Source organism: Salvelinus sp. IW2-2015, linkage group LG8 (genome assembly GCF_002910315.2).
Source record: "Salvelinus sp. IW2-2015 linkage group LG8, ASM291031v2, whole genome shotgun sequence".
Classification (NCBI taxonomy): Eukaryota; Metazoa; Chordata; class Actinopteri; order Salmoniformes; family Salmonidae; genus Salvelinus; species Salvelinus sp. IW2-2015.
Window position 1 is genome coordinate 51,005,013 of NC_036848.1, and position 22,638 is coordinate 51,027,650.

Here is a 22,638-nt window from a genome sequence, read left to right on the forward strand (position 1 = left end):
AGAAAAAAAATGTGGGGCGGCAGATTTTTGTCTCGCCTAGGGCGGCATAAAGTCGAGGACTGGCCCTGATGTTCACGATACAACCTGGCCACACACAGACTCAAGATCAGCTTAGATTAATTTATTTTACAGGAGCTGTAGTTCATAAACTGACCCAGCGAGTTGCAGTGAACTGCGCATCTGCTATCGGAAACCAAAAGCGTTTATAGCAACCGGACTGCAGTTGTGGGTGAGAGCCAAGCAAATAGAGCTAGCAAGGCAACAACAATTTATTGAATTCAAGTCGTCGCTTTGTGAAATATGATTAGACGACTTGTTACATTGATGAAAAGCGTGGATATTCGTGTTGTGATTTATGATATAAACGAGAGTGTTAAATGCTAGCAAGCCCAGCTAGGAGACGTACTAGCTAACGTTAGCTGAACGTGGAGACTGGACAATCCATCGTTCGTTAGCTAGCTAACGTTAACTTACATGGCTAGCTCGCTAAGTTAGCTTTACAAATTGTTGAAACGATTTGATTGTTACTACGTTACATTTTATTATAGCTTGTTATTTCATTTGGTCCATTAAAAAAAACACAGGACCTATTCTCTTTCATTGCGCAGCAATTGTATTTTGTTTTCGTCTCGTGCTGTTTGTTGCCTGTTGCAGCTGCAAGAGCCAGACGGTCATGTAACTGGTTGCAGGTAAGAGAAACAATGTTACGATTGTATCACTCGAAATGATACAATTGTTGTAAATTATATTATTTGTTTCAGTGAGACTTTGTATCAAGCGTTGGACAGCTTCTGAACAAATAACATGATTAGCGAGCTACTGTAAAATCATGAACTTGCACGAATCTATTTTATTTCGTGGATTTAAAAACACCTTTTCAAGCACTATTTGGAAAGGCACATTTTCTATGTGACCCCATCCTCCCTCAGCTCACTGCATGAAGCATTCGCTGCTGATGATGTCAAGTAGTGCCATTCTTTATTGTAAATCAGCAGATGCTGTGCATGTTCTGGCATTTTGTCAATTAACTGTCGTCCAATTTACTGATTTAAAGTAAGCCGTAATAGGTATATTGATGTTTGAAGTCATGTTGTGATCTTAGTGGAGTGTTTACACAAGCACTGTGGATGTGTATGCCTGCTTACCCGTTTGTCAGGCTAGTCACTTTGAAGGAACAATCTAACTATGCAGCCTAGACATAACAGCACGTTCCTCTAAGACAAATGTCTTATTTTAAGCTACATCTGTTGAAGCGTCAATGTAGCCAAGGAAATATGTTTGTATACAGTGGAACATCCAGTTCTGGCAAGCTTTGCTGTGTCAGCTGCAGTTTGGGCTAAATTCCTGTAAGTGCATGCCATTTCAATAGTCTGTGCAAAATTGGAGTGAATGGTACATGAAGCTGGTGTGTCCTTGCATGCAGCTAAGTTACAGCCAGCTCTGTATTCAGTTACCTTGGTGAGACGTTGTGGGAGAGGCTCTACTTTGTAACTCAATCTGTGGTCTTTCCAGTCACCTAGTAGCCTCGTCTACCTAGAATCTTCCATGATGTTTGGTTAGTCTGTGTTGTGTTGGGTTGTGTGTTGACAACTTGGCAATTTGCTGACAGTCTGGATAATGGGACATGGTTTGGTTAGCAGGCATCAAGGTAGCTTTCGTTGTGGTTGCGAAGCCAGCCTGTTTACAGTGTGGCTTGGATCATCCACTTTACGAATAAGACCAGATGATGTTGGATAACAAACATCTCTATGAGAGTTTAAACTCAGGAAAAAGGCCTACTTTCGCTTTGTTTGCAGTCAGTGGAACCCTAGACAGATCCACAACACTTTCCTTGCATAGTCTGTTGAGGTTAAGTCAAACCAGAGCTTTTCACATTGTGAACACAATGTTTTGTTTTCGTAGCTACGTTAACGATATGCCCGTAGCGTCTCTAGTGTTATTTTGCTACCAAGCTGATACTTTTAGGCCAACGTGATATTATCAGTCACATTACCAGGCAAGAGGTTTAGACTGACACCAATGACAGATTCATATTGGGGATGTTTCCCCTGCTCATATCCAAAGGATCTGGGATATATGATATCAGTTCCCATAAAACATAGTCATCTGGAACATGACTGAATCCCTGCCACGTCAGCTACACCCTCTCCTAGCCAGTTACTGCCTCTCCTAGCGAGGGCCAGGCATCTACACCCTCTCCCAGCGAGGGCCAGGCATCTACACCCTCTCCCAGCGAGGGCCAGGCGTCTGCACCCTCTCCCAGCGAGGGCCAGGCGTCTGCACCCTCTCCCAGCGAGGGCCAGGGGCGTCGCAGTCCCTCTCCCAGCGAGGGCCAGGCGTCTGCACCCTCTCGCAGCGAGGACCAGGCGTCTGCACCCTCTCCCAGCGAGGTCCAGGCGTCTGCACCCTCTCCCAGCGAGGGCCAGGCGTCTGCACCCTCTCCCAGCGAGGGCCAGGCGTCTGCATCCTCTCCCAGCGAGGGCCAGACAGCTTCCTCTCCTCTCTTAAATGCCTGCCACGTCAGCTACACCCTCTCCTAGCCAGACCCAGGCAGGCCCAGACTGCTACCTAATGGAAAAGTGTGTGGGAGCAGACCTACGGAGGCAGTAACTGAGCTAAGTGTAGCTGACTGTAGCCTGTAAGAACGAGGAAACCATCAGCTGACGTTACCTCAGATGGCTGCAGCCAGGATGCACTGGCTAATGTTTACACTCGGCTGTAAAACAGAGGGCCAGCTAGTGAGGGTTTTATGGGTAGACTGAGGAGCAGTGAGGTAGAAAGTGTTCTCCGCATCGAAACATAAGACATCATATTGCTGAATAAACAGAGGGATGTTTTTATGTGGGCTGGGCTCGTCAGTTGGTGACTTGGCTGTTTGAACAGCAGAACGACAAGGGTTTTGTGCAGAGGAAAATAACAATATTCAGACCTTAAGTCATGTTATCAATGTGTAAAACATCAGTTTGTGTTGTCTCTATCAGGAGGTGTTTTAAGTGATCCAGTGACAGCCCCCCTAAACCAACACCAGACTGCCTGGAAGTGTGAAGAAAGCCCAGCAAAACACAGCCATGTTGGAGGAGGACATGGAAGTGGCCATCAAGGTGGTGGTGGTGGGCAACGGTGCGGTGGGGAAGTCCAGCATGATCCAGCGTTACTGCAAGGGCATCTTCACCAAGGACTACAAGAAGACCATCGGTGTTGACTTCCTGGAGAGACAGCTACTGTAAGGAGATTTCCCATTGTTAGTGTGTCTATGCATATTTTACATTAGGGATGGTTGTTTGAAATATTTTTACTATTCGAATAGGATCATGAATTTTTGTCAGATATTTGAAATACATGTGGGTTTTGAAACTTCCGTTTTAACCTGAGCACTGCTGCGCCGGGGAGAGGCTGGCGATCTATTGCTGCAGCTGCGGAGGGAACAGTGTGTGAGATGGGCGCGAGCAGACGGAGGGGAAAAGGGGATACCTAGTCAACTGAATGCATTCAATTGAAATGTATCTTCCGCATTTAACACAACCTCTCAATCAGAGAGGTGCGTGCGGGTGGCTTCCTTAATCGACATCCACATCATCAGCGCCCAGGGAACAGTGGGTTAACTGCCTTGCTTGGGCAGAAGGACAGATTTGTACCTTGTCAGGGATTTGATCCAGCAAGCTTTCGGTTACTGACCCAATGCTCCTACCCACCAGGCTACCTGCCGCCCAAAAGGATAGAGAGATGCAGTAGCCACTAGCCAAGGCAACTCAGCTACAGCCAAGAAGAGCTAACTTGCAGCGGACAGAATGTCATTTATCATCCCATATAACAGTTCCTGTCTTGACTGGAGTAGCATAGAGCAAGGGTTCTCAAACTTTTTAGGGCCTGGGACTCCTTTTGTGATAGCAAATTAATCAGTCCACAACTCGAGTGAGATAAAAAAAACATGGCATGCACGTTGTTTTACTTTGACTTGGTCAGTGGCCTGCAGTATTGCCACAGACCCCATGCACTGCCCAAGTCATAGTAAAACTCCTGCTATGCTATTTTTGAGAACCCCTGGCCTAGAGAAGCCAGCTATAGCTAGCTAGGCTAATGAAGGCTACATTCTGCACTTTCTTCCCAACCCTACCTGTTGGTTGCTCATTGTAGCCTACTCCTTCTAATTTAGCTAACTTTTAATTCTGTAACTTTATTCCATCTTGTGCTGCATTAGTGAAGTCTCACTACACTTGCTACACATTGAGCCTCTTTGCTGTTTTGATTGGCCAACATTTTATTTTTTATTTTACCTTTTTAACTAGGCAAGTCGGTTAAGAACAAATTATTATTTACAATGACAGCCAAACCCTCCCCTAACCTGGACGGCGCTGGGCCAATTGTGCGCCGCCCTATAGGACTCCCGATTACGGCTGGTTGTGATACAGCCCTGGATCGAATATGGGTCTGTAGTGATGCCTCTAGCACTGCGAGACAGTGCCTTACACCGCTGCGCCACTCGGTTCCCAAAATCAACAACAAGCTACACACGTGAAGGCTACCGGTTGGCTACTTTTTTTCTGGGGCGCACGGCATTAAAACTACATTGACAAGTTTGTTGTATTAAATTAATAATTTGAAATTTCATAGTATGTCCTTGTATGTAACAATGTCACATGGATATTTTAATTAAATTTAGAATTATTCTTTTCAGTGTTAAAATAGACCTAGACTTTGTTTCTCGCTAAAATGAATAATCACACAAGTGTTAAAATGCTAACATCCGTTCAGATATTCGAATAACCGTGCACATCCGGAATATACATACAGTATGTATATTAAGATGCATAAAAATACACAATACTCGTACAGATATGCAGTACAATCTGACGAGGTACATACAATAGGAGCTATACCCAGAGATCTCAGGGACCGTACTGTGTCCTAAGTGACCACTGAAATCAAAATACATGCATTTTGGCTGCACAGACCATCTCTTTATTCTCTTAACATGTTATTTTATAAGAGATCCCTGGCATCTGTCAACAAACTGTTAGTTAACTGCATTCTGGCCCAAGAGAGTCCTTAAGAATTTGACCTAAGGTTAAAACTGCTTCCCAAAACCACAAACGTTCCTTTTTCCAGTCTTTTCCTTGTTTTTGTGCTTAACAGATGTGAAGCCAACCCATAACTCCAATGTAAAGTGTCAAGCGGTATTTCATTCAGATAGTTGTTTATTAATATGATGTGACAATGGCTTCGGTCACATAAAAAACATTAGTTTTTTAAATTGAACCTTTATTTAACTAGACAAGTCAGTTAAGGACAAATTCTTATTTACAATGACGGCCTAGGAACAGTGGGTTAACTGCCTTGTTCAGGGGCAGAACGACAGATTTTTACCTTGTCAGCTCCGGTTCTGTCCTGCAACATTTTGGTTACTGGCCCAACGCTTTAACCACTAGGCTACCTCGAGTGCCAAAATGTACGAGGAAGCATGGATACTCTCAGGAAATACCAGAGAAACCCGGAAAACATTGAAACTCTAACTGCATTGAATAAAACAGGCAGAATTGTCAGATGAAGGTGCGCTCACTGAAGGCTTGAAGCATTATTTTTATAAAATAGTAAAGGTGTGTAGGATATTTGACTCTCAAAAGACTATTGCTCCTGTAACGTATAGCGCAGAACTGAGAGAATAGTTTGATATGATAGTCAAGTAGAAATGTATACATTTGATACTGCTTTGTCTATACATTGAGAAACTCACAATACCAAGTATTGAAATCGCCTTTTTTTTCAGAGTGAATGATGAAGATGTGAGATTGATGTTGTGGGACACGGCAGGGCAGGAAGAGTTTGACGCCATCACCAAGGCCTACTACCGCGGTAAGACTCCTCCCTCCCTGGGAAGGACATGATCCTCCTCCACTGGGTCTGCCAGAGAAGACAGCCTCTCACTTTCCAACTTTATTTTATTGATTTATATTTTTTCAGTATGGATTCAGCTGTGCAACTGCACCAAGATGACCTCACAGGGAACAATTCAACTAGCATTATGTCCATCTTGTATTTCTGTTATTGTATGGCCCAGGCAGCTACACCTCTCCTAACACATGAAATACAAACTGGGGTGTATGGAATTTGAACAATACAAATAAAATAAAAACACATTTACAAAATCAGTTATTTGATTTGAAACACCAAAATAACTGTGAGGGCTGTGAGGATCCTGTATATGTTTAGGTTTACTTGATGCCCATTAGCTGTTTCACATGTAGCAGCTACCCTTCCTGGGATCCACACAAAACATTGAATGGCCTAAATGACAGAGTACAGAACAGTTGTTGACAATATATCATTCTTATTTTATTTGTATTTGATATTATCTTATGTTCTTGTCAAGACATCAAAAATACTATTTACACACTTCCTATAATTATATACGGTACGGTTAATTTAGAGCTTTAGAAGAGAAGAGGTGCTGTGATACAAGATGTTTTTTGTAATCAGTTTAAAAAAAAGCTAAACTTGCATTTTTTTGTGTGAGTAACCTCTGGTGGCAGAGCATTCCACAATGACATGGCTCTATACATTACTGAGCCACGCATGATGTGTTCCAGGTGCCCAGGCGTGTGTACTGGTCTTCTCCACCACCGACAGGGAGTCGTTTGAGGCCATCGGCAGCTGGTGGGAGAAGGTGGAGATAGAGGTGGGAGACATCCCCACTGTCCTGGTGCAGAACAAGATTGACCTTCTGGATGACACGGTGATCAAAAAGTAACACTTCCATAGACCCATTTTCCTTCTTGAACTTGGTCTGTTATGATATTGATAAATAAACGAATAAACATTTCTAGATGCATGGCTAGGATAACAAACATTAGACATGATCAGTAACCCTTGCTCTTTTTCTCCTGGTACTGTAGTGAGGAGGCAGAAGGTCTGGCCAAGAAGCTCAAGTTGAGGTTTTACCGAACCTCCGTAAAGGAGGACCTCAATGTCAATGAAGGTGAGTCAATGAAAACGTGTACAAATGACCAGGTAAACAACTGTTATGTTAGGAAGAATGTAATAGGAATTATTTAAAAAATGACATTTCTTTTCAGTTTTTAAATACCTAGCAGACAAGTATCTGCAGCGACTGAAGCGGCAAACAGCAGAAGATCCTGAGGTAGTCCATACAACTAGCAATAAAATTGGTAAGCATCCTGATAACCATGTCAGTCACGTCTCCAGTTAGTACAGACCTTTGGCACTGGATTGTACAGTGCCACAGAGATATTTGTCTTGTACTGCAAGCTCTGCAAAGATAGTTTGCATTTATGATCCTCCCCATTTTATCTTCACTATACATTTCTCATTTGTCAATTACATTCGGTAACATGACGACAACATTCATGCAACATTTGGGGTTCATACAACAAGGCCTAAAAAAAAGTTTGAGTAAGAAATCTGTCTCTCGGCTCCAGTTTAACAAAACGTACGCAATGATAAATCTTTTCGCAGCGCTTTCGAGTTGTGGGTGTGTCAGACATATTTTCACAGCGGGAATCATGAGCGCAATAGCCGACGGTGGCGCGAAAGGGCCATGTTTTGATGAATAAATAAGTTCTAGGTGTGACGGGGGCTTGACCACTCACTGGCCAATCGGCGTTCTACATGGCTTAACTTCTTGATGCACGGATCCCTTTAGCGGTAAACAACCGCTGAATTGCAGAGCGCCAAATTAAAAAAATATATATTTATAATCATGAAATCACAAGTGAAATACCAAAACACAGCTTAGCTTGTTGTTAATCCACCTATCGTGTCAGATTTTGAAAATATGCTTGACAGCGAAAGCAATCCAAGCGTTTGTGAGTTTATCAATCACTAGAAGTAAGAACAGCTAGCCGCAAATTAGCTTGGTCAGAAAAGCAATCAAATTAATCGCTTACCTTTGATCTTCGGATGTTTGCATTCACGAGACTCCCAGTTACACAATAAATGTTATTTTTGTTCGATAAAGATTAGTTTTATAACCAAAAACGGCCATTTGGTTTGCACGTTATGTTCAGAAAACCACAGGCTCGTTCCGGTCCTGAAGGGCAGATGAAAATTCCAAAAAGTATCCGTAATGTTCGTAGAAACATGTCAAACGTTTTTATTAATCAATCCTCAGGTTGTTTTTAACATACATAATCGATAATATTTCAACTGGACGGTAAACTATTCAATACTACAGAGAAAGAAAATGTCGAGCTACAACTCTCGGGCGCATGAACTAATCAAAGGACACCTGACGCGTTTTGATAAATCTTGCTCATTTTTCAAAATAAAAGCTTGAAACTATGTCTAAAGCCTGGTCACAGCCTGAGGAAGCCATTGGAAAAGGAATCTGGTTGATACCCCTTTAAATGGAGGAGGGGCAGGCAATGGAACAGGGATTTTTCCAAATAAAAGGCACTTCTTGGTTGGATTTCCTCAGGTTTTTGCCAGCAAAATCAGTTCTGTTATACTCACAGACAATATTCTGACAGTTTTGGAAACTTTAGAGTGTTTCTATCCTAATCTGTCAATTATATGCATATTCTAGCATCTGGGCATGAGAAATAGTCTGTTTACCTTGGGAACGTTATTTTTCCAAACATAAAAATAGTGCCCCCTAGCTGAAAGAGGTTAATAGTGCATGAGGTTGTGTAGACTATTGACTGTCTTTGCGTTATCAACTCCAATTCGGCTGGAGGGCACAGAATATTCCCATCCTAGTCCATTGTGGATTGATACCATACATTAAATAGCATACAGTAACGAATAATAGCAAAATTAGAATGCATCCAGTTTTGCTAAATATGTTTGTTTGCAGTCCAAATTGTTGTAGTTGGCTTCAACTTGAAGGTCTAAATGTCTGTGCATCAGTAAAAACGATGTGTTTTATATAGAAATGTAAAGTGCATATTTGGACTCGGGTGTGTGGTTTGCTTGAATGACATCAAAGCGGTATTCATTATAATTCTCAATTTCTTTCAGAACACGTGCTTAGAAATCCAAGGGATTTCATAAGAGTGCTCTTGTAAATGTTTTGTGTCAGCAATGAGTCATTAACGTTGTAACACATCTTAACATCTCTACCCTAACAGGAGTTTTCAACACCACAAGTAGTAACTTATCTAGTCAGAACTCCAGCAACGGCCGAGAAGTCATCAGCTTGCGACCCAACAAACAGAGGACAAAGAAAAGCAAAAACCCCTTTGGTAGCTGCAGCCTTCTTTAGAATCAATCCATTCCCTACAATAATGTACGATTTGACTGCCATGTGTGAGTGTAAGAGTCTATACATTTGAGCATAACCTACAGGTATAGGTCTTAATTTGATCCCTCTTTTGTTGCTGAGAATTTCCCTGCAAATGACCTTCATGATGGACATAAATTCACAAAATCTGCACTTATAACACAGTTATATTAACAGTATTGCACTTCATGAAGCCTAATTTTGGCCAGCTAATAGTCTAACCACAGAACAAGCAACACTAAAAGTTCAAATCCTGTTGCTGCAGGATTATATTTGCTCTGACAATATTGGTCAAATGAAGATCCAACATCTGTAAATCTAATATGCACCTGAGTATTGTGACGACCATGCCTTTGAGCATCTTTACAGATCAAGTGCAGCCTTTGTTTCTCATGGATAGATGTATGAAATATAAAGCGAAAGTAACAATAGTCGTCCTGGTGGCTGTAATGGGTACTACAATCCAAAACAGACGCTATGTTGTAGCATGAATGTTCTCATTCTTTTGAGAAATAGTAGTTGGGCGTGACAGGGTTCTCCCATTTACACCCTTGAACATGGTGTAGGGAAGGGTTACATTCTAGTTCACTAACAAGGTGTATTTGTATGTTCATATTGTGATTTTTATAGATGACCATTTGTGCATTTGACTGTTCATCTGTGCAATCTGTTTGTATTGTAAGAAATATACAGATTACTTTCTACCATATTTGTTCTAAAATATTAATGGAATATGGTTCAATATACTGAGTGTACAGAACATTAGGAACACCTTCCTAATATTAAGTTTTGCCCCCTTTTGCCCTCAGAAAGTGGTTAATTTGTCGGGGCATGGACTCTACAAGGTGTCAAAAGCATTCCACAGGGATTCTGGCCCATGTTGACTCCAATGTTTCCCACAGTTGTGTCAAGTTGCCTGAATGTCCTTTGGATGGTGGACCATTCTTGATAAAACACAGGAAACTGTTGAGCATGAAAAACCCATCAGCATTGCAGTTCTTGACACACTCAAGAACTATCAAAGGCACTTAAATATTTTTGTGTCTTGCTCATTCACCCTCTGGATGGCACGCATACACAATCCATGTCTCAAGGCTTAAAAATCCTTCTTTAACCTGTCTCCTCCCCTTCATCTATACTGATTTGAAGTGGATTTAACAAGTGACATCAATAAAGGATCATAGCTTTCACCTGGTCAGTCTGTCATGAAAATGTTTTGTACACTCGGTGTATATCATGAATAAAGACTAAGGGCTCTCTTTTAACAAGGCTAACACAATGGTAAGTCTTTGTGCTGGCAGTGGCTTTATGGGTTCGGGATGTCATATTTTTAGTATTTTCACTACTGGAATTATTGGCGCAGTAGCTGGCTGTGGTGCGAAAGAGCTGGGTTTTGATGAACAAACATGTTGTTGGTGTGTCGAGGTTTGGCCCCTCACCGGCCAATCAGAACGTGCTCCATGGCTAAATATGTGGTGGCTTCAAGTTGTGTGTTTTACGCTATTTTATGCGTTAAACCAAAAACAATGTTTCTAAATAGGATCGGGTCAGAAGCATGAGATCATACATGGCTTCTCGTTGCATGGCACTGTGTACACGTGGTCTAAACGTCTTTACACAACATTCTGATGACTATACAAAAATACTAGGCTCCTGTCAATTGTATCGTTGCCTATGTTGCAGGCTGATTCTCAAAAAAATCTGCCGTTATGTCATTATAGTAGGACTGAATAGTTTGGAGGAGTGTGGCTTTGGTAATCAGATGAGGGGTGTTCTTTGAAAATGGGGATGGATAGCCTACTTGAACACGCGAAATGCTGGTATGTGAATAATTAAAAAGCATTAGGGCAAAAACTTAATTTCAAAGCACTCTCAGACTATTTAAAATTGCTTTATTCATACTAATTTTGGCTAATGGCCATTGCATGAGCGTTAAGATATTTTTACCATTTAGTCATTTAGCAGATGCTCTTATTCAAAGCGACTTACAGGAGCAATTAGGGTTAAGTGCCTTGCTCAAGGGCACATCGACAGTTTATTTTACCTAGTTATCTCGGGGATTCAAACCAGCAACCTTTCAGTTACTGGCCCAACACTCTTAACCACTAGGCTACCTGCCGCTCCACCTGCTTTTTGTGGGTCTTCAAACTTCCCAATAGCACTCCATGAAATAGTTTTTAAGGACACGCCTCAAATCTTGCCACCCATCCCACCTCAGCACAAGCAACTGATGTTAGGCAGTTAAAATGCCGAACCTGGCGTTAGGGGAAAATGCGCAGAAAATGCTAGTGCAACATTTTTTACATGACGCAACTAATGTGCGTTGGATGCTTGCACCTCAACACCAGCCAACAATAGAAACCTACGAGATTCAGACATATTTGTTCATTCTTTTCTGAAAGGTATTTTTATATGAATCTTAACAATGAGCTGCTTAACACCTCGTTAACATAGTGCCAAATAGTTTCTAATGTTTATTTCATTGTTGTAAGAAAAAGATTGGAGGGATTTTGCAGTTTTGAGAATATTGAATTACAGTCGACTAGAAGAGTATGCTGTTATATGACCAAATACTATTTGAGATTCGCACAATAGGCCCTCTACTTGAGACACAAACTTATACAATGTTGTGAACTTATAGGATGGATGAGCCAGTGAAGAGGATTTTGCTACAGAACATACAAATCAATAATATCCCTCTTTATCTGGTTAGCGCACACAATTCATGCACAGGTGTTTGTACTGGTCATTGTAACTGGCCAACTATTTGGTCGAACACTTTCATAGGGTACTAGCAATTGAAATTGTTTACATGTTACATATTGCTGCATTTAAATATGTGCTTTGTGTTTCTACTGTGGTACAATCAATGGTAACGTCTTTAATGTGCTCATATTTGAGTCAATTTATATTTGTTACATTTTATATTTATGTTAATTTCGGGAGAAATAAACACTATTGTTTACTAAAGAAATATCAGATGTTTATTTTTAAGTGAAAACAGATCTCAATGAATGGTGTCTTGATTGAGTGTTCTTACGTTATGAACAGAACTACTATCATGCTCTGAGGAGTGCTTTGTAATGGCTTAATTTTCTCGCCTAGTCATCATGCTTGGATAATGTTCTGTTACCACTCTCTCTAACCGATGTTGACTTTTTCTAAGGCAAGACATATTTTTGCTCTCATTTCACTGTAAGACGAACAGGAAAGTCTCATTGTCTCTATACTGTCCTCTTCATAATAACTTTTAGTTACCCATTAACACTTCACAAATCAAAATGGCCCCCGTGTTTCTAAGTACATTCTACTGTATATTTATAAATAAAATAAAAAGTACTCTTAATTTAGCCTATGTCTTCAGTAAATGTTGCATGCTTGCCTTATGTTTGTTTTTTTTGTTTTTTTTCATGTGAAGGAATGTGGAACCACGGTCCAATGCCTTTACATCCTCATTCTTAAACATATAACTATTTTGTTTTAAAGATGCCTGCTCAGTGAATATTGTAAATCACACTCCATCCCTTTATAACAGTTTCTGTTTGTAAACATGTGTTATGATTTATTTTTGTTTCCTGAAAATACAATGTTTATAATGACTAATTAATTAATAATTCAGTCAGTTACCATTCTTAGAAAATCTATGGTCAAGTGCTTTTTCACTCAGGTGTTGTGGGAATCACTGTAGTCCATTCTAATGTTACAATGTTATTACATTCAGCAGATGGCTTTTTGAAATATGGCATACTGCTTCCATGAACTTTAATGTTTGTACCCAGATCTGCCAGTCTGTTTCTGCTTTCTTGCCAACTCCTTAGCAGGTTAGCATTTATTGTCATGAATCTTGACCTGGAGGCAGCTTTGCTGTGGTCACTAGCTAGCACAGCCACAAAGTCATAAAATCTGATTTTAAACCTTAACCACACTGCTAACCCTAATCTTAAATTACAATCAGGGCAAGATTCATAACCCTAAACATCAATCTGCAACTCCTGGAATTGTCATGCCAAACATTGTTTGTCAGCATGGAGTAGACAAGGGCACATGCATACCTGGGTCCAGGCTACAGACTTTAACTTTGCGTCACAAAATTATGACAAAATGTAACACTTAGTAGTAGGTGTATATCTCACCTAGTTTGTTCATTTGTATTACTTTCATTTAACGGTTATAAAGTGTTTCAAGGTGTGCCACACATACTTGCACCTGCTCCTTTGTTGACAATCTGTTTTGATGATGGTGGTCTATAGCATAAATAAAATATTTTCATTGTTTTCTTCAGCATTGTAATTTCCACTTTACACAAGGCTGATAGTAAATCTTTATGTGAATCTTTCTCACTTTCAATGACATTCAGCTGATTAAGGCGTTACAAAGCATCTATAACCGTATGTCATGCTTTATAAAGGGTTCATGGTAATGGGCAGGATTTAGTCATCGTTATGACTTTTTGACTGTGTTACGGAGTAAAGTATTTGTCATCGTCACTACTTAAGGTCACTCCTGTAGAGTTCTATGGTCACTCCCACTAAGGCCAACTTTGAATGGTTGATATCCCAGGCTTATGTGCTGTGTGTTTAATAGCCTGGGCATGACGTTACCCCAAGAGACACTTACCTTGATGAAAGCTCCCAATCTAAATAAATTAATAGTGTCTTCTGGAACCAAGTTACATGTTCCTCAGTACACAAACACGCACCCAGCAAAAACGAGTCATACCGCACAGTGCTGGGCCTAGTCAGGTCTTTGACACATTCACCCACTCCCCCGCTGAATGATCAGCTACAAAATGTTGTTGCCATTGTAACAGGATGTAATCAAGCCCTGGTCTCCATGGGAACTGAAGAGGAATACCTGGTGCGGCAGTCTCAGGTTGGACTACTCCAAATCATCTTGGTTCTCACACACACACACACAAACACAAGCTTTGCAGGTCCATCAACCCATGCAAATACCTCTCACTCCTACAGTAATATGTAAATTATGAGAGAAATCAGCAGAACGTTAATAACATATTTATTGACACTGTTGTCCTGTAATACTTAGTTTGAAGTGAGACACCTTCAGTCATTCATAACACGTCCATAAAGACTATATCGCATGAAGCTGTACTTAATTTAAAGTCAGACCCCTTTGGTAATTTATAACACATACATAAATGCCTTGTATCCTATGAGGCTCTGCTTACTATAAAGTCAGACCCCTTTGATCATAACAGATACATAAAGGCTTAATGATGTAAACACAAATGTATTAACACTGGGAATTATCACTAACAGCTAAAACAAATTAACATTAAACACCCGTTTAAACCATACATTTCCTTGTATTTGTAAATTTTTTACGCAATACAAATACATTAAGTTTCAAAAAGTCCAGCAATGCAATTACATTGAACATTGCAATGTAATTGCTGTGAATAGTGTAGCTTGTCCCTGAGCTGGCAGACGAATGGTTCTTGCCTCTCTTCCTACTGGAGGTACTCCATGTTGGTTCCAACCTTAAAAGGAACAACAAAGAAAGTTAGCAGGTCTGTTTGGAAATGCCTTTGTCACATCATCTGGATAAGGGCATTTCTGGCTCCGCCAGAAACTCTAAATGGGAAGATGGGAAACTCCATTCAATTCATATTATTATATTACTCTTTCAGTTACAAATCAAGGGGGATTTGTATTTAGCTGAGCATGCTCGCTAGTTAAATGTCAGATAGCTAGCAATTTCTGTGAAGTCACCGAAATTATTTGAAATAACGATTGAGGTAGCTACAGTAATTTAATGCAACACTTAACTACTACAAACTAATTTAAATTCAAATTAATAAAGGTTAACTTACTAGTTTTTCGCTGCCCAGTGGCAGCACAAGTGGGCTTTTGATTACTCTCCCCATTCCATTGGCAGCCGAATCACATCACATGTGCGCTTACTGCACTACAGAAAACCTGCTAACAAAACAAAAGTGCAGGGCATGCTCACTGAATTAAAGGGCAATTACACAGTTTCTTAGATTTTTCCAAGACCTCAAAAGTAATCCCCTGATGTGGTTTAAGCATTGTTATGAACACAGAAAAAAATGTGGGAAATCCGAAACCTGGAAAAACAAAACAAAGAAAACGTAATAAAAAAACTAAAGTAGGCAAAGAATAAGATTTAAAAAGGCTCTACCAACGTTGTTTGCTGTGAATGACTTTACATTAGTGTTTGTATCATCCTGCAGCACAGCATTTTGGGGGAAGTTGTGGTCAGGTCCAATATTCTACATCGTAGAATATTAGTGAAGACATCAAAACTATGAAATAACACATGTGGAATCATGTAGTAACCAAGAAAGTGTTAAACAAATCAAAATATATTTAGATTTTAGATTCTTCAAAGTAGAAGAATCTACTTTAAAGAATTTGGCAGTACGTCCAACCGGCCTCACAACCACAGACCATGTGTAACTACGCCAGCCTCTCCACATCCGGCTTCTTCACCTGCGAGATCATCTGAGGCCAGCCACCCGGAAAGTTGATGAAACAGGAGTATTTCTGTCTGATTGGCAGGGCCTGGCTACCAGCCTATGGCTGCACCCTTGCCCAGTCATGTGACATCCATACATTAGGGCATAATGAATTTATTTCAATGTACTGATTTCCTTATATGAACTGTAACTTGGTAAAATTGTTGCATGTTGCGTTTATATTTTTGTTCAGTATATAACATTTAGCAGAAACTTTTATCCAAAGCAATTTACAGTCATGCGTGAATGCATTTTTACATATGGGTGGTCCCGGGAATCGAACCCAATATCCTGGCGTTGCAATGCTCTACCAAGATGTATGACAGGGTTATAAATCCTATTTGTGAAGACTCAATTGAAGGACTTATATGGCCTTTATTAAGAGGTGCTTATGCCACCCTTTATAAAGCACAGATTTATGTAATATTTGACATAATGGGTTAAGTCACGTTTGACACGTCATTTAAAGCATGACCACATTGGGTCATACACATTAAAAAAAATTAATTATGCATTTAAAAAAAAAACATTGTTGGAATGTATTGGCTATGCGAAGAATGTGTTTATTTTTAACCACATTTTCAATTGTGTGGGGTTTGTTAGAATAACAGATATAAACATTGCAATGAGACCACCCCCCCCCCCCAAAAAAAAAAAAATCTGAATAAGAATGCCTTTCAGCAAGTGGAATATATATGTTTATTCAAAACATCAGTGACTTGCTTAAAAAAATATCTAAATATGTGTTAATGGATACATAAAATGACTGCCTAGTATCCTATTCTGTATGTGCATGTGCTCATGTTGCTTACTTTGCACCTGCATGTGAAATACCTATTCATGATGTATTGACATGGTACATTGTCTCTAATGAGGTCTCACTGTTACTTTGGCTATTTCTGGACTGGTCTTTCACAAGTACATACAGTTGTAGTCGGAAGTTTACATACACTTTAGCCAAATACATTTAAACTCAGTTTTTCACAATTCCTAACATTTAGTCCTAGTAAAAATTCCCTGTTTTAGGTCAGTTAGGATCACCATTTTATTTTAAGAATGTGAAATGTCAGAATAATAGTAAAGAGAATGATTTTTTCCAGCTTTTTTTCTTTCATCACATTCCCAGTGGGTCAGAAGTTTACATACACTCAATTAGTATTTGGTAGTATTGCCTTTAAATTGTTTAACTTGGGTCAAACGTTTCGGGTAGCCTTCCACAAGCTTCCCAGCTTATTTTGGCCCATTCCTCCTGACAGAGCTGGTGTAACTGAGTCAGGTTTGTAGGCCTTCTTGCTCGCACACGCTTTTTCAGTTATGCCCACACATTTTCTATGTGATTGAGGTCAGGGATTTGTGATGGCCACTCCAATACCATTTTGCCACAACTTTGGAAATATGCATGGGGCCATTGTCCATTTGGAAGACCCATTTGCGACCAAGCTTTAACTTCCTGACTGATGTCTTGAGATGTTGCTTCAATATATCCACATCATTTTCTTTCCTCATGATGCCATCTATTTTGTGAAGTGCACCAGTTCCTCCTGCAGCAAAGGACCCCCACAACATGATGCTGCCACCCCTGTGCTTCACGGTTGGGATGGTGTTCTTCGGCTTGCAAGCATCCCCCTTTTTCCTCCAAACATAACGATGGTCATTATGGCCAAACAGTTCTATTTTTGTTTCATCAGACCAGAGGACATTTCTCCAAAAAGTACCATCTTTGTCCCCATGTGCAGTTGTAAACCATAGTCTGGCTTTTTTTTATGGCGGATTTGGAGCAGTGGCTTCTTCCTTGCTGAGCGGCCTTTCAGGTTATGTCGATATAGGACTCGTTTTACTGTGGATATAAATACTTTGGTACCTGTTTTCTCCAGCATCTTCACAAGGTCCTTTGCTGTTGTTCTGGGATTGATTTGCACTTTTTGCACCAAAGTACGTTAATCTCTAGGAGACAGAATGCGTCTCCTTCCTGAGCGTTATGACGGCTGTGCGGTCCCATGGTGTTTATACTAACGTACGATTGTTTGTACAGATGAATGTGGTACCTTCAGGTGTTTGGAAATTGCTCCCAAGGATGAACCAGACTTGTGGAGGTGTACAATTTTGTTCCGAGGTCTTGGCTGATTTCTTTTGATTTTCCCATGATGTCAAGCAAAGAGGCACTGAGTTTGAAGGTAGGCCTTGAAATACATCCACAGGTATACCTCCAATTGACTCAAATTATGTCAATTAGCCTATCAGAAGCTTCTAAAGCCATGACATAATTTTCTGGAATTTTCCTAAGTGTTTAAAGGCACAGTCAACTTAGTGTATGTACACTTCTGACCCACTGGAATTGTGATCGTGAATTATAAGTGAAATAATCTGTCTGTCAACAATTGTTGGAAAAATTACTTGTGTCATGCACAAAGTAGATGTCCTAACCAACTTGCCAAAACTATAGTTAACAAGAAATTTGTGGAGTGGTTGAAAAACGAGTTGTAATGACTCCAACCTAAGTGTATGTAAACTTCTGACTTCAACTGTATGTACCTAACATATCTATGATTAACTATCTCAGTACCTTGCCTTGTGTTTTCATTTAGGTTGTGACCCGGGCTTACAGTAATGACAATTCCAGTAGCAAAACATGTCAAGGATTAAGACTTAAGATGTAAATGATCACATTAAGATGGTTAAACAAAAACAATGTGGATGCATTTTTAAATGCCTTAATGAGTGGCAGCCTGAGTGCTTATTGAAACTACATAAGGCAGTGTGTAGGTAACTGAACGGACATTCAAAACAATAATGTGACAATGTTAGTAATGTTAAGATGTGTAATACTTTTTTATATGCAATATTTATGGTGACAGGGTTTGAATGTGACATTAGTGGTAGTAGAATACAGTGGAAGTCATAAGGGCTTTTCAAATGTTCAAGGCAAAGTACTTTACAGGTTTAAATGATATGGAACGGACGATATGCATATGCCTTATGCCATGACAGGAAGACGGGCGGATGCTATCTTTCACTAATTATGGGAAATAATAGCATGGTAATGAGGAGTTTGGTCTCCCCATGTATTATGACTTTCTATTAATTAGGGCTGTTAGGGGGGTTGAATCAGCATGAGTGCCTTCATTTGCCATTGGCACTGTTTAAGTCATCCACTTTCTGATGATCCATTATCTTGATATTCTTCTCAGCATTATCCACGTTCCTTATCAGAGTTTCCAGCCTCCTCTTGATTTTTTTCTGATCTTCCAGAGCGCAGGTGATGACGATCGTCTGGAATTTTGTATCGATAGGAACCGGTGGTGCCTCGGTCACACAGGCAGCGTGCAGTGCCATCAGGCACTTTCTGGCCCCACCCATGTCGTCAAGCAACTTTGCAGCAATCTCATCAATCAAAGAGGTAGCCTTGCGTAACGCATCCTCCTGTGTGGAGTTTCTAATGATTTCCACTGATATTTCAACTGTCAGCGTCCTACCAAGAAGACGGTTAGCAGTTAAAGATAGCTCCTCTCTCTCTCCTGAAAAAGAGAGATAGCACAGTGTTATCAGATGTTGGTGTTAAAGGCCAGGTGCAGTCAAAAAATGTATTTTCCTATGTTTTATACACTGCTCAAAAAAATAAAGGGAACACTTAAACAACACAATGTAACTCCAAGTCAATCACACTTCTGTGAAATCAAACTGTCCACTTAGGAAGCAACACTGATTGACAATAAATTTCACATGCTTGTTGGCAAATGGATAGACAAAAGGTGGAAATTATAGGCAATTAGCAAGACACCCCAATAAAGGAGTGATTCTGCAGGTGGTGACCACAGACCACTTCTCAGTTCCTATGCTTCCTGGCTGATGTTTTGGTCACTTTTGAATGCTGGCGGTGCTTTCACTCTAGTGGTAGCATGAGATGAAGTCTAAACCCACACAAGTGGCTCAGGTAGTGCAGCTCATCCAGGATGGCACATCAATGCGAGCTGTGGCAAGAAGGTTTGCTGTGTCTGTCAGCGTAGTGTCCAGAGCATGGAGGCGCTACCAGGAGACAGGCCAGTACATCAGGAAGACGTGGAGGAGGCCGTAGGAGGGCAACAACCCAGCAGCAGGACCGCTACCTCCGCCTTTGTGCAAGGAGGAGCACTGCCAGAGCCCTGCAAAATGACCTCCAGCAGGCCACAAATGTGCATGTGTCAGCATATGGTCTCACAAGGGGTCTGAGGATCTCATCTCGGTACCTAATGGCAGTCAGGCTACCTCTGGTGAGCACATGGAGGGCTGTGCGGCCCCACAAAGAATGCCACCCCACACCATGACTGACCCACCGCCAACCGGTCATGCTGGAAGATGTTGCAGGCAGCAGAACGTTCTCCACCGGCGTCTCCAGACTCTGTCACGTCTGTCACATGTGCTCATGTGCTCAGTGTGAACCTGCTTTCATCTGTGAAGAGCACAGGGCGCCCAGTGGCGAATTTGCCAATCTTGGTGTTCTCTGGCAAATGCCAAACGTCCTGCACGGTGTTGGGCTGTAAGCACAAACCCCACACTGTGGACGTCGGGCCCTCATACCACCCTCATGGAGTCTGTTTCTGACCGTTTGAGCAGAACACATGCACATTTTGTGGCCTGCTGGAGGTCATTTTGCAGGCTCTGGCAGTGCTCCTCCTTGCACAAAGGCGGAGGTAGCGGTCCTGCTGCTGGGTTGTTGCCCTCCTACGGCCTCCTCCACGTCTCCTGATGTACTGGCCTGTCTCCTGGTAGCGCCTCCATGCTCTGGACACTACGCTGACAGACACAGCAACCTTCTTGCCACAGCTCGCATTGATGTGCCATCCTGGATGAGCTGCACTACCTGAGCCACTTGTGTGGGTTGTAGACTACGTCTCATGCTACCACTAGAGTGAAAGCACCGCCAGCATTCAAAAGTGACCAAAACATCAGCTAGGAAGCATAGGAACTGAGAAGTGGTCTGTGGTCACCACCTGCAGAACCACTCCTTTATTGGGGGTGTCTTGCTAATTGCCTATAATTTCCACCTTTTGTCTATTCCATTTGCACAACAGCATGTGAAATTTATTGTCAATCAGTGTTGCTTCCTAAGTGGACAGTTTTGTATTTCAAGAAGTGTGATTGACTTGGAGTTACATTGTGTTGTTTAAGTGTTCCCTTTATTTTTTTGAGCAGTGTATATATATATTGGAATAATACTGTAAAATTGTGAAATCATGAGCTAAATTAGGTAATAGACCAATAAGAGAGTTCCAAACCTCTGCCAATAACAGCTAATTTTCAGTTTTCCCCTCCCCACTTAAACCACTCCCAGACAGTACTAGCAACATTCTTGGTTGAGAAATTGCTCTTTTTGCTAAATATATATATAAAAAGAAAAAAATAGCAATTTCTCAACCAAGAATGTTGCTAGTACTGTCTGGGAGTGGTTTAAGTGGGGAGGGGAAAACTGAAAATTAGCAGTTATATATATATAACATTTTAATTGAAAACAATCACAGTAAGGTGCTTAATTGTTACCCAGAATTTTTTTGATATTGAGATTTTAAAAAACGGCTGCATTGGACAGTTCACTAAAGTAAAAGTTTGTCAGAAGTACCAAAACCTTACAGAAGTACCAAAACCTTACAGAAGTTCTGTCAAGAAGAATTCCTGTCTATGCCATTAAAGTAGATTAGGCCTATAGTGGGGAATTGCATGGTGCTTACCTTTCCCGTGCATTTTGGATTGAGGTAGGCTGTATAGTTGGATTTGAAAAAGTCATGACAGGACTTGGACTCAACCTAAGACCCCTTTTTGAGATCTTAAAACATCAGTGAGTGAACTATCACTTTAAATAAGAATTTCAACCAGTGAAGTGTCCCTTTGTTTCAAACAAATGTATGCTATATAGGCATAAATTATCCAACCTGAGATATCTGATGGCTGTCAAACACATACCGTCACAAATACTGCGCATTTCTTCACTATTCTTTATGGACTGGATCATATCAAGTAAGCACTCTCTCTCCTGTTCCATTGAAGTTGCGGCTTCGCGTAAAGCCTCCACCCTAAAACAGATGTCATTGTCATGAGATATTTCGAAAGGTTATGTATGGTAAGTGTTAGTACGTGACTCAGAGAAAGTTGTGATCATATTATTCATCCCATTGCATATTCTACAACTGTTTCTCGGTGTTGATATCAAACATGTTTTTTTGTGTGTTTTTTTTACAGCTGTTTAAATAAGGTTATGACGTTATTTTAAAAGGACACAGTCTGGCACCGTAAAATATTCAAATAAACCACGGTTGTAAATGATACGGTCATGGAGTGCACTGTAGTGTGCACACGTATTCTGAGAACTTTCTTCCTTCTTCCACTGGCACCGTCTACTGCTTTCTATGTTTAGAATCAGTTTAAACCAGCTGTTGCATGGAACCATAGAGATTGTGTAGCCGAATACCGTGTGTATTCATTAAAGAAACTAGACAAACAAATGCATATGATAGCGTTATAGTAGCCTACAATGACAAGTGTGCGCTCTGTATTTACAACAAGGATGAATTGTCTTCTCTATACAGTATTCAGGCCAGCTGTCTGTAAAATAGCCTACCTTGTTTCCAGCTGGTCCAAACTTTCAAGTAGTCGTCCGGAGCGATCTGCCATAGACATTGATCTGCTGAATTTGCCATTAGCGGCTTCAGTCATTTTAGCCTGGTGGATTTTCGCTTGTGCCATAGTTAGTTCGTATAATGATCTCCCTCGAGATGAAATTCCAATGAACACCTAACGGTGCACTAGCTGGTCCCAAGAGCACAACCTAGAGGTTTCTGCTTGACAGACAGCGCCACAGAGTAAACATATCCAAACATGGGCTGGAACTTCCCTTGCTGTTTTTACCGACCCATCGGACGGGATTGAGGATTGC

General features: G+C 40.8%; 2 protein-coding genes across 4 annotated transcripts; one reads left to right on the forward strand and one right to left on the reverse strand.

Moving 5' to 3' along the window:
- Positions 1-13,509, forward strand: rab23 (RAB23, member RAS oncogene family). 3 transcript variants are annotated; one of them, XM_023993628.3, is made up of 8 exons: positions 1-229; positions 655-689; positions 2,982-3,223; positions 5,765-5,850; positions 6,585-6,741; positions 6,891-6,973; positions 7,071-7,163; positions 9,084-13,509. In XM_023993628.3, the coding sequence occupies exons 3-8, from the start codon at positions 3,069-3,071 to the stop codon at positions 9,215-9,217; spliced, it is 708 nt and encodes a 235-aa protein (XP_023849396.1). In that variant the 5' UTR covers positions 1-229; positions 655-689; positions 2,982-3,068; the 3' UTR covers positions 9,218-13,509. The 3 variants fall into 3 exon arrangements, with proteins under 3 accessions (XP_023849396.1, XP_070301087.1, XP_023849397.1); XM_070444986.1 differs by having other exon boundaries at positions 1-689; XM_023993629.3 differs by lacking the exon at positions 655-689.
- Positions 13,510-18,539: 5,030 nt separating this feature from the next.
- Positions 18,540-22,544, reverse strand: bag2 (BCL2 associated athanogene 2). The gene is made up of 3 exons (XM_023993630.3): positions 22,324-22,544; positions 21,669-21,778; positions 18,540-19,249 (listed from the first exon to the last, which is right to left on the reverse strand). Exons 1-3 carry the CDS (start codon positions 22,446-22,448, stop codon positions 18,855-18,857), a joined length of 630 nt encoding a protein of 209 aa, XP_023849398.1. The 5' UTR covers positions 22,449-22,544; the 3' UTR covers positions 18,540-18,854.
- Positions 22,545-22,638: the final 94 nt, after the last annotated feature.